The sequence below is a fragment of the Eublepharis macularius genome, chromosome 3 (assembly GCF_028583425.1).
Source record: "Eublepharis macularius isolate TG4126 chromosome 3, MPM_Emac_v1.0, whole genome shotgun sequence".
NCBI classification, from domain to species: domain Eukaryota; kingdom Metazoa; phylum Chordata; class Lepidosauria; order Squamata; family Eublepharidae; genus Eublepharis; species Eublepharis macularius.
The window spans coordinates 88301950-88314555 of record NC_072792.1 but is presented as its reverse complement, the minus strand read 5'-3'; the positions used below and the strand labels follow the sequence as shown (position 1 = coordinate 88314555).

The 12606-nt window shown below is 37.8% G+C and overlaps 1 protein-coding gene across 2 annotated transcripts in view; it reads right to left on the bottom strand.

Moving 5' to 3' along the window:
• The window catches only part of KDM6A (lysine demethylase 6A), a 307417-nt gene that overhangs the window by 45480 nt on the left and 249331 nt on the right, over positions 1–12606 (bottom strand). For both annotated transcript variants that reach the window (XM_054973328.1, XM_054973329.1), the window contains 5 exons: positions 10088–10217; positions 9007–9112; positions 7472–7677; positions 5439–5503; positions 2480–2554 (listed from right to left, as the gene is read on the bottom strand). In XM_054973328.1, coding sequence (XP_054829303.1) covers positions 2480–2554; positions 5439–5503; positions 7472–7677; positions 9007–9112; positions 10088–10217 — 582 coding nt within the window. The remainder of the gene's footprint in view (positions 1–2479; positions 2555–5438; positions 5504–7471; positions 7678–9006; positions 9113–10087; positions 10218–12606) is intronic.

Sequence of the window (12606 nt, the reverse complement as noted above, 5' to 3'; positions counted from 1 at the left end):
TCCCAGGTCACTACAGGATGCTGTTATTACATAATTGAGAGTCACTGGGTAAATCTTTCAGCAACATACTAGCAAAACTGCAGCAAGGACTAGAAAGTTTATATGCAGTCTAGCTTTGTTTTGCAACACAGCTCATTCTTCAGTATGCCAAACTGGCATCTGTTTTGATCATATCCCACAAAGCCTCTCCAAATAAAGACTATCAAAGCAGATAACCAAATGAGCAACTCAGTGACTTCATAGTATCAGGAAATCTGACACTAGCTGACTTTGTTCCCTTCCTGCTACACAGATATTTAATGATTTGGGTGTGCCCAGAGGCATGAGCTGAAAGGCTCTTGTCCTTTGGTTCTTATCTCGAGTGTCACAGCCTGATACTGGCAGAAAGATCAGTCAGGAGAGAAAGGAAAACCTGCTCTGTATTCAGAAGCCTCCCCTCCCCTCTTTCATGTGTTTATTCATAATATTGGTGTGTGTATGTTATACTGTAAGCTACTTTGGGTCCCCCCTGTGGAGAAAAGGGCAATATAAACAATTAACTGCATAAGTAAAACTGCTATAAGTATGAAAAACATGCGCTCTGTCACTGAACTATGCCTACCAAGTGGCTCTAAGAGCAACTCCTTTCCTTCAACTATTAATGGGAGCTCACATAACCTATCTGAACAGTTGCATAAGAGAAAACAGCTAATGGTACATGAACTTTAGATCTCACAAAGAGGTCAAGAACCTGCTTAAAGGAAGCGGGAGTGGAAAAGGAAACTGGGAAATAACAAGATATGGTTAGCAAAAGGCTTGAGTTACTGATGACCGAAGTGAAACAGAAGGAACCTAGACTGCTCTTCTTAGGAAATCAAGAGCAGAATAATGTTAATAACTTTGAGAAATCTTTAGAAATACTACAGGCAAGAGTCCATTGTATTGGAATCCTTCATGCCCTGACCTGGGTGGTCCAAACCTATCTCATCAGATCTTGAAAGCTAAGTAGGGTTGGCTCTTGTTAGTACTTGGATAGGAGACCACCAAAGAAGTCCAGGGTTGCTATGCAGAGGCATGCAACGGCAAACAACTGTTTGTTTCTTGCCTGGAAAATCCTTACAGGGCTGCCTAAAGTTATCTGCAAGTTCACAGCACTTTCCTTCTCCAGTACCACCACCAGAGACTTCTGAAAATACTGAGCATTCCTGTTTCAGTCATATCAGAAATGTCAAGATTCTGACTTCAACAGGTGGTGAGAATAACATAATTAACATACCATTTGTATTAATGGAAAGTACATAAGCTAATCTCAGAGAGAGGAAAGACAATGGACACACAAAAGGAATGTAAAATCTTTATCTAGTGGCGCTTCAGGAGTTTCCTGTTCAAGATTGACATCATAGCCTGAGGTTGCAGCATTAAGAGAAGTAACACAAGACCGAGACTGAGTGGTAGTCTGGGGAAGTGGGGCAAATATTGCATTTTGGAAACTGCTGCAAGATTCATTTCTTTGATCTATTCAACACCCCAGAAGAAGTAGTTGGAGGACCCAAGTATTCATCTTCTTTCCTTCCCCCACTCAACTGTTCTGAAATCTCCTCCACAGATATTTAGTCATCTGACAACTGCATCACATTCCTGGCAACATAATGGAAAGGTAGAGGAATGCTGATCCACTGTTTTGACTGTTATTTTGGGGCTTTATGCTTTATTTTATTCAATTTAATTTTTTTTTTAAAGTTTACATTTGATGTACTCTGTTTTGAAAATGTCTCAAAAATGTTTAGTAAATAAATAGAAACTCGGGCACGGGTAAATAAAAGGCATGTAAGGCTGTGGAATAGGAAGAAAGAAAAGGTTTAATACAGTTTCCTAGTACTGTGTAAGAATAGAAAGGGAATAGGGAGTCTTTTCCCTTGAGTAAGCTGTTCACAATACTAGGAAAGATTTAATGAACATATTGCAGCTCTGATTTTTAATGTCATATAATTGTTTCGAAACTGTATGTCTGAACACCCTGACGTGGATGGCCCAAGCTAGTCTGATCTCAACAGATCTTGGAAACTAAGCCCTGGTTAGTACTTGGATGGGGGACCACCAAGGAAGTTCCAGAGTTGCTACTCAGAGGCAGGCAATGGTACCTCTGAATGTCTTTTGCCTTGAAAATCCTATAGGGTTGCCATTAGTTAGCTGCAACTTGACAGCACTCACACTCGAACATACATGTCTGAACAGCTTTTGATTTTTAAAATATTATTTATGCAGTTTTTATTGCAGTTTAAAATATAAAACTGGCTTGAAAAAACATTGCTTGAAAAAAGCTTTTAGACTAAATGGACCTTTTGGACTGTTCTAGCAATTTGTTCAATTTTAATAATATATCAACAATTTAGTGATATAGGTCTAAGAGGCAAGTTAAATCAATACTACCAATATAGTAGAAGAAAAACATTCAAGTTTTATGTGGTGAAAAGTCTCTCATATATGTAATTCAACTTACTTTTTGTCATCAGAAAGATCAATGTTGGTCCCAAATTTGATAGTTTTAAAAGGTCCTTTTCTCCTCCTTCCAGAGCTGTAAAGAATACAAATAGGAGCCAGATGGTTAACAACATGTTACTAAGTTTTACCGTAGCTATATATTTGATGATTAAAAAAACCCTTCTTAAAATGTTTTATAGTCTTTTATATAATTTATGCCAATAAGTATTCTATGTCATGAGTAACTACATAAAGTCCATAAGGTATCTGTTAGAGTACTTAGCATGGACGATCACAGAGAAACAAAGAATATATCCAATCAAAGCACAGAAATAGATGTGGTAAAAAGTAAAATAGCCTCAAAGGCTCACAGGAACCAGACTACTGAAAAATCAAACCAGCCTCATGAAGGCACTGATACAGAACAATGATTAGTGGGAAGTAGGGAGATGAACCTCTTCAGTGAGAACATATAACTTCTGTGACTGCAAGATGCCCCTACTGCTTAGATCATCTGCGGTCAAATTCATTCCCTTGCAGTTCCTCCTGCTTACCTTTCTTCACCTCATATAACTATGAAAAGTGGGCAGTGGGGCACCAGAATGACTATTTCCAAAAATGATCATCTAAAAATTTTAGAGATAGTCTTAATATTAATATATTTAAAGAGAGAAAATTCAATTTGGATTTTCATAGTTAACATCAGAATGTATATCCCTAATTGCTAGACTGGGTTATGTTTATCAGAGTTTGGATTTTATCCTTGGATTTGTATTTGCAAAACACACTTCAGAAAAGGATGGGTTTTTTTGGTGTTCTCCCCTTGCAGACATCCATTTCCTCCCCCTTTTTCTGGGCATGATCAAGAGGCATGATTTTGTGGTGCACACCAGGCTGCAGTGGGAGGGGGGAAGAGTTCCCCTTTACCTAGTGCAGCTAGATAGGATCTGCCTCAGAATGTTTAAGAACATTGCAAATCACAGAATGTGAAAGATAATGGAATGAGTGTAGCATGAATGTAGAGAAGGATGTTGCGAATTTTGTCATGAAAGTGTTCCACAATTGAACCTTCAGTGTTTGAAGGTGTTGATCAGACATGAGCCGATCATGCAACCTGTTTGATTCATGTTAAACAGCTGCAAACACCTGATGAACAGATTTGAACTGGGTTTTTGCAAAACTGCACATGTGCAAAGATGCTCTTGAATAAAACAATGGTAGCAATTAGGATCATTAGGGACTACTTAGACAAACAGCGAAAGATAGGAGTTGAGTGAATCACAGCATTTATTTATGACTGCCTGAACTGTCTGTTTAAACAACTGCCTGCTCAGCTGAGCTATTATGCAGCAAGTACATGGATGGTGGAATTTACCTGTGCTTTATGACCATACACATGTGAAAAGCCAATTGAGCTATATGGCATGGTTAGGTAGGAATATAGTGAAGCAACTATATAAATGAGTTAACTAATCAGCCAATAACTGAAAAATCATCTCCCTGTCTGGGTTGGCAACAGGACATGAACTGAACTAGCGGTTGTTCAAGCATCCCAAAATGTACAAGACAGTAAAATGGGAATGGATACAGAAAATATTGCAAACAAAAAGACTAGCTTGCAACTTTTCACTGTTCTTTGCTTTTGTGATTCACTTTTAAAAAACAGTCTGCTACTTAGTTACAAAAAGGAAAACTTCAAATGGTAAAAGACCAGTTTCCTCTGATGAGGATGAACAGTCTGATATTCAGATAAGAAATATATTTTCATTTCTTGGTCTTCTACAACTATTTCTTCAAACTGGACTTGCCGAATAGTCAGGATTTTATTCCTGTGACAACAGTTCGTCCACATCTGTTGGACCAGCACTGACAAATCTACTTTAGAGAAGATGGGACTCCTCTACTTTAAAGAAGATTAGGGGTGGTGGTGCAAGAATTACAGGAGGGATTGAAAGGAACCATACTTCTTTATGGGCCAACCTCTAAGTTTTACCCCTCGTCCTCTCCTCTTCCTCATACGCCTGGTGAACAGTTCTCAGCATTTGCGCAGCGAATTGTATGGGTTGTTATTTTTTACTTTTTTTGGTACCCCCCCTTTTTTTAGTTTTCAATTTTTTCTGCAAAACTGAATGTGCCCCAAGTTTGCAAAACCGTCTGATTTTTAGTCAAGTGGGCCAGATCAACCACTTTAAGTATCAGAATGTCATGGCCACTTGGCCATTAGATATGTGACAAGCGGTGACCTGCAAGGAATTGTAGGGGGCAACTTATTCCCCCCTCCCCCAGCATGTCCTCTTCCCGTCCCTGCTCCCATAGCTTCTCCCTTTTCTTGATTCTTTCTCTCCTTTCCTCCCACATTCGTATACTGGCAGGAAGGGGGAGCGGACTTGGCATTTACTGGAGGTGTCTTTATAGTATGCACACAAAGTGTGCGTACACCTTTGGCAGGTGTGATTATATCGCTTCTGGAAGTGATGTCATCATGCCTGGTGGTGAGCATGTTCCAGGGGAGCAAGTCGTGTGATAGCAATTTGTTCAATGATTGCTTTAGGGACTTTCCTCAATGAGTCCTCCCTCAAAGTTCAAAACAGCCCTGGAAAGGGCCTTGCCCCCTCCTGACAGAAACCAAGCCTGGAATACTGGCTGAATTGTTATGGTTGCCTAGAAACAGGCACTGAGGGCATCTGGTTGAAGCTATAGGCGCTCCTTTTATCATTTTGTTTTTTTAAAAAAACCCAATTTCTGTTTTAAATTTAAGCCTTTTCTGCAAACCTCGGGCATTTTTCACATGTGCAGGAAGAGCAATCTTGTTCATTTATGGCTCCCATCTCCAGATTTAAGTATACTCTGATCAGGGCCACTTGGCTATTAGTATATAAGACAAAGAGAGGAGTAGAAGTCTAGGCAAAAGGTATAAGGAACTAGTTTCTTAAAAATTCATTTCAAAACCAATCCAATATTAAATTCTATCAACTCACTTATCAGAAGATGTTGATTCATTATCTGAATGGTCCTTATGGTGACTTTTTTTCTCATTTTCCTCCTGCAAAAGTTAAATATGGTATTTTCTTATCATCTTTTACAAGTACATGGTATATATGGTTTAAAGGATTGTTAATAAAATATTCTCTGAAAGGTACAATATATCACCTTTATCTGATAATGGATTCTCTTTCAAAGACATCGGTGTGTGTAATACTTCATTAATATTTTAAATATCTTTGATTTACACATGACGCTGACTGATTATAGGGTACTGTTTTCCTAACCATAATTTTATTTGCTTTAATCTTGCATAAAAGACTTTTCTTACTTCTAATTTTAGTAAATACATATAGTATTTATATTTTTTAATTTTTATATTTCACAGTATGAGATTTTCACTAATTTATATACCTCCATTTGTTATTACTTCCAATATTCACATGAGCAGATACAATATTAATTTTTAAATGCTCCAGATCCTTTAAGAATGTTTCATGTTACTTTTTAAAATATCCCTTTCATGGTGCAAACCTAAGAAGATTTCAGTGGTCTTAGACTGTAGTAACTCATTTTAGGATCGCATTGCTAATCTCACATAATCTAACATTTGTATTGTCGAAGGCTTTCACGGCTGGAGAACGATGGTTGTTGTGGGTTTTCCAGGCTGTATTGCCGTGGTCTTGGCATTGTAGTTCCTGACGTTTCGCCAGCAGCTGTGGCTGGCATCTTCAGAGGTGTAGCACCAAAAGACAGAGATCTCTCAGTGTCACAGTGTGGGAAAGATGTTGGCAGGTCACTGGTCCACACTGTGACACTGACACTGAGAGATCTCTGTCTTTTGGTGCTACACCTCTGAAGATGCCAGCCACAGCTGCTGGCGAAATGTCAGGAACTACAATGCCAAGACCACGGCAATACAGCCCGGAAAACCCACAACAACCAATCTAACATCTGTCCTAACTTTCACATATAGTGGTCACTTCTCTATTTTATTACATGAATATATGAGGCTCCAGACATGGACCACAATCCTTAGTCTTCATAAAGTTTTTGGTGCATTCTCTGATCTTTCTAGCTTACCTTCTGGCCCTCAGAATCAGTGAGGCTTAATGCTTCTTGCAGCCCCCACCCTCCAACAGTGTTGGAATGATCTGGGAAAATACAATGCTGGCTCCCTTCTCCAACCAGCTGCCGGAAATCTTCAGTGGATATCCCATTTCCCCCATCACCACTGGCAATCTAGAAAAATCCCATTTGTGTCCCTGATCAGCCCAACTATGTACTAGTAAGAGCTCAGAATGTACCCACCCACCCAAACAGTCCAAATTCTATTCCATTTTTTTGTCATCACCTTTTGCTTATCTTATTGCTCATTAGGTTTTTTCCATATGCAAGTCTAGGCTAGGTGCTCCTGGCAGATGTTGTTCATTTTATTGCTGTAACATGATCTCTAAGGTAAACACAATGTATGACAATAGTTTGTATTAAGCAAAGATTGCTTTTCACTGTTTTTGTTACAGATGTCTCACCCACAGAGATCAGTGGACTTGTATACTTCTTCAGATCTCTCTGGAATTCATGTTCCAAGACTATGCTTATAATTAGTACTTGAAACCAAAATCAAGCACACACAGAAAAAAATTCAATACAAGACATGATCTTCAATACTGCAAATGAAATGGAAATAACCTAATGGAAAACAGGATGCAGTAGCTAATTTTTAAAACAAGTTTCCCCCTTCTAACTAAGACTCAAAGTGAAAGTCAGTATCCACAGATTTTCTTAGGCAAAGGAATACAACCACAGTCATAATTTTTCTACCATCAGAAGCAACCTTTTCAAATGGCTTTATTTGATATTAACCCTTTAACTAAGATAACTCACCATCTCTCAAAAACCTATTGCTGCAGAGCAGACGTTTAAACGTTAATTTGTGCCTAATATAAAACAATAGTCAAGAGTCAAATCTTTAACAGCAGATAAGTAAGCTTTAAAACCGGTAAATAAATTACAATGGCTTACTTACCTTTAATGATTCTTGGAATGAGGAAGCCTGGTATTGTGCATATTTAGCAATAGTAGAATGAGTTTTACTGCTTTCACAACGCCATATTTTCTTTGTTCCAGTAGGGTCCCAGTTTTCATCCGACGGTTGCAACAGCTGTGTCCTTACTTCTACTGAATGTTCATTATTAGCTTCTACCAATGTTTTAGTAGAGAAGAGTCCCAGATCTAAAAAACAGAAGGATATTTAATGATAGTTGTCTCTCGAGTACTGTTTATAAATCATGGGTTTTTTCCTGTTATGTAATTCTAAGTGCACATATTGGGTTCCTTCAAGGTCTATCCAGGCACAGACCAGACAAACGTCTGCTTAGCTCCAACAACGTTACTGTATCATGTGCCATTCAACTATACCTTTCGATGCAATGTACATCAAACATCAATGTATACACTGTTTAAAGGTATAAAGGTACTAGTTTTATCTTTAGCATCTAGATGTTTCCAGAAAACATCCTTTTGGGAAACTCAACAAATGTTTGGTAATTTTTTTAAAAATCTATCAGCAAGACTGTATAGATGTTCTCTACAAATATCAAGAGAAAAAGAGGCAAAGGAAGAATTTTAACTATGGGTGTGCACTTACATAACTATTGTTTTCATTCAATATGGAAAGCCAAGATGGGTATTTTTATTGGTTTTGTTAAATATTAGTATTGTTATTGTTCTGGAAAGCAGTCCCAAAAATCTTCCCAAAACTGCCCTTCCTGACTTTCCCATACAAAATATATAAATTGAATGTTGCTGTTGTTGTTGTTATTATTAAAATGATAATTTTGCAAAAGCCTCTTCCCTAACATATGCAGCAAACGCAGGGAGGGAGGGAGGGAGGGAGAGGAATATAATATTGGCCTCTGGTTAGTCCACGGCACACTGGCCCTTGAAACTTTAAAGGACCATTATTTTCAATATCTATGATAACAGCCTTTTAAATTTCATAGAGGTATTTTCAGTGGCCAGAATAACAGCCAGCCCAGCTGTGGGCTCCATCGCTCGCACTAGGAGCAGCAAGGGAGAAGGAAGACTCTCTCTTCCTCATACCTTAGTCTGAACTCTAGGCAGCCAGGTCTTCCTTGAAAATAATGGGCTTTTAAAATGTAAAGAGCAGATATGCTGCTGATCTGTTGGGGGGGGCACTCTACGTAATGGATGGGATATATTTCCAGTATTTATTGGGAGAAAACTATTCGTATTGGAAAAGCATTTCATGGGATCAGATACTATGATCCAATCCAAGAAATATCAGACATTGTATCAGGCCAATAATACCAGATTGCACACCCACAGTCTGAACTGTTTAATAATCAAATTTGTAAATATACACTGCTAGAGATCTATTGGGTGGTTGGAATTAGGAAAATTAAATAGACCAGAGGAGGCTGCAATATAAACATAGAAACACACGGTATAATTGAATTGCAAGCATTTTAAAAGGTTTCAACGCTTCTAAATGTTTCCTGGAAAGAAAAATATCTACTTGGAATATTTAATCAAACTTACCTAATTTAAGAGCTCCAGCAAGGCCACGAATTACAGTAACAGGATTGTTGGGATTTGTACAAAACTGATGTAAAGGTGGGAAGAAAGCATCACGCTTATTTTCCAACTATAATAGTAAAATGGGATATAAGAAATTAGAGAAAAATTGAAACTTTTTAATTATTGATGGATCCTTTCACCAATATTATATTCCAATTATGACTTTGCTACTTTACAAGTCACAATACTGTATATTACATCACAGTAAGTTTGTACATATTTTTAATACTAAAGATATTTTTCTATTGATATTTCTAGATTCTGTTTAGCTGTCTAGTTTAGGAATCTACAAATGCTTGTAACCATCAAGGAATTTCTTAACTGATCATGTACCTTAATTTTGTGTTGTTATTGCAGAACTCTCAAATAGCTAGAATTCTGCTTTCTACAAAAATAATTCAATTTATAACGTTTCTAAACTGGCATTCTGCATTAAAAATCACAAAACCAAACTAAGTAATTCACCCAAAAGAAAAAAAATGCTTTCACTTGTTTTAGGGAGGTTGTAGAAAAACAGCTGTATACAGCTTATTTCTATGGCACAACAGTTTAGTCAGAAAACAAAAATTACAGAAACTATAAAACAGTTGTAGAGCCTTTCAAGATGTACATTCCCTGAATCTGGGTTTTAAGGTACATAATAATAAATACATTATTTTTTAATAGTTGTAGATACATGTGTGGCAATTTTTACTTTGAATAATCATATAGTGACAGAAGCCAACAGGTACATAAGTGATTGTGGGTCATATAGATAAATTTCAACACACATTTTCCAGTGTGACAATCTTGCATTCAAATAGGGCTTTTGAAAAAGAACTAAAATCCTTTGTGGATGATAGTAATGTTCCAGAAAAAAGCACTTTGCAAAGTTCCTTTGCAAAAGAAAAAGTATTAGAAGCCTACCAAGACCTCATATACATCAAAGGGGCTCTCTGGGTCATAGCCAGAATTTATCTATAGAAAAACATAGCTTGTAAAACTGGGGTTTTCTTTCAAATGGCATCAGCTCGTTTATTAAAACCATGCAGGTGGTACTCACGTAAATACTAGGTGTAGGTGGATTGAGCTTGTCCTTTGGCAGGGGAGGATGTGGAGGTGGTGGTGGTCTTGGAGGAGGACATTTATCCAATAAAACGCTACTGTTAGATAGGCCATTTTTACCCAGATTCCTAAAAGGAAACAAGATTATAAAAATGCCAATAATTACAAGATTTCTATGCATTAAAAATGTTAAGAATAAACTAATTATCCAGCATAGGAAAGCCATCGTTTATTTGAATCAAGAATTTTCAATATTTACTGGCATTTACTTTCTTAAATTATTCTTTTTCTTTGCAGAATTTGCAACATTAAGTTTATTAACAATCAATTTCAAAAGGAATTATTTGACAACAAAATAATTAATGTGAAACATGAAGGATAGCCTTTTTATCCAATACTGATTATGGAAAATTTCATCAAAACGGAATTTGAAAACATTAGATCAAAAGGTGCCATGGATATATTCTTAAAGAATGATACACCAAGGAGATTAGGCACAGTTGCCAACATCCAGGTGGTGGCTGGAGATCTGGAATTACAACTGATCTCCAGGCCACAAAATTCATCTCCTCTGGAGAAAATGGCTGCCTTAGAGGGTAGACTGTATGGCATAAACCCATGTGAAGTCCCTCCCCAAATCATACCCTCCCCAGGCTCTACCACAAATTTCCATGAATCCCCCAAAGTGGAGTTGGCAACACTAAAATTAGGGAATAGAATAATGGTGCATATGCTTGGTTGACAGAGTTCAGTCCTTAGTGAGAATTTACGCTATTCCACAACCTTCCTTTTGCTCCAACTGAATAAAAGTTTACTAAGAGTGAGGAAGGCCAGTTACAGTTAATTCTTTTTTCTTGTTGTAGTTCCCAAGCAGGATCCCCTTTTAACCCCCAGAAATGGCTTTCTGGAGCCTGCTGGAGGAACAGCACAAACTTTGCTACCAAGAACTTACTCCGTTCATGAAAGCTTGCGTCCTGCCCAGTATGATTTATCTATACTTCTGCTTATTCATCATACCGTATTCTTTTTATTGATTCATTCTCCCTAGAAGCTAAAACGACAAAACTGATGCTTATTGTACTTTGATCACATCATAAGAAGACAAGACTCATTGGAAAAGACAATACTGCTAGGATAAGTGGAAAACAATAGGGAAAGAAAAAAAAACCAAAATGAGAGGGCTTGACTCAATAAAGGAAGCCAAAGCCTACAGTTTGCAAGATCTGAATAGGGCTGTTGGTGGTTATTAATTCACAGCATCACCCATAAGTCAAAGGAGACTTGATGGCACATGGCACACACATATGTTCTGTTTTAAAATATGTTGTAAAAAGGTTGACTTTAAGTCACCTTGTTGAATACAAAATACAGTAGAAAGTTGGGATTAAAAATACATATTAAAGTTTTTTTTATCCAACACTCATGGGGAATGAAGGTTGCCAGTTAATCAAATGTGCCAGCTAATAGAGCTTTAGTCCAATGACTGCTCAATTTTTCTCCATATGCAAAATGAAGTAGTCAAGTAGTATTCACCATTTATAAAAACCAGTAAGATACTGTAACATACTTGCTTTTATTTTACTTTACTTGCCAACATCACATGACAGAAGCAGCCCCTAGAAGGTATTACAGCTTGTCTTGTGCTGGCTTGGCTACATCAGCATCTCCCCTCACTGCAAGCTGTGGCACCAGCAAAAAGGCTTGGCTCACCCTAATTCTCTGTGGGAGCTTCAGTGCCAGGTGAGGGAAGGCATCAGCAGTGGTAAGCCAGCCTCCCTCTGTCCTTCTTCCAATGACTATTAAGCATGAGAACAGGCATTTTATCCCCTAGACATACAAACCTGACTTCTGCAAGCTCTAGTAATGGCTGCTGAATGGCTATTAGAATGATCTACAACGGATATTAACAACATTTTCAAAGTGAAGCTCTAGATAACACAGTTTGTATTATATCTTAATAAAAAGTTCTAGAGTACTTCTAATCAAACTGCTTATAATGTGCCCCAAATCCATTCCATGGAGCCTATCAAATATCTCTTCCCATGCAAGGGAAGTAGAGCAGCAGAGTCACCAGCACAGGTACCAAGCCCTGCAACAGACCCAGATGCCAGCTCTGCCCCTATATCTACCCAGGGAATACAATTACAGGACCCAATGGCATCAACTACACTGTCTCTGGCTCTTACAGCTGCTCATCCTCCAATCTGATATATGCCCTTATGTGCCAACAATGTCCCTCTGCTCTGTACATTGGACAAACCAGCCAACCTCTACGCAAAAGAATAAATGGACACAAATCTGACATTAGAAATGGAAACGTCCAAAAACCAGTGAGAGAACATTTCAATCTACCAAGACATTCCACCAAAGACTTAAAGGTCGCTGTGGTTCAACAGAAACCTTTCAAAAACAAAATCCAACGGGAGGCTGCTGAATTGGAATTCATATGCAAATTTGACTCTGTCAAGCGGGGACTGAATAGAGACTATGAATGGTTATCACATTATCACAGGTAAC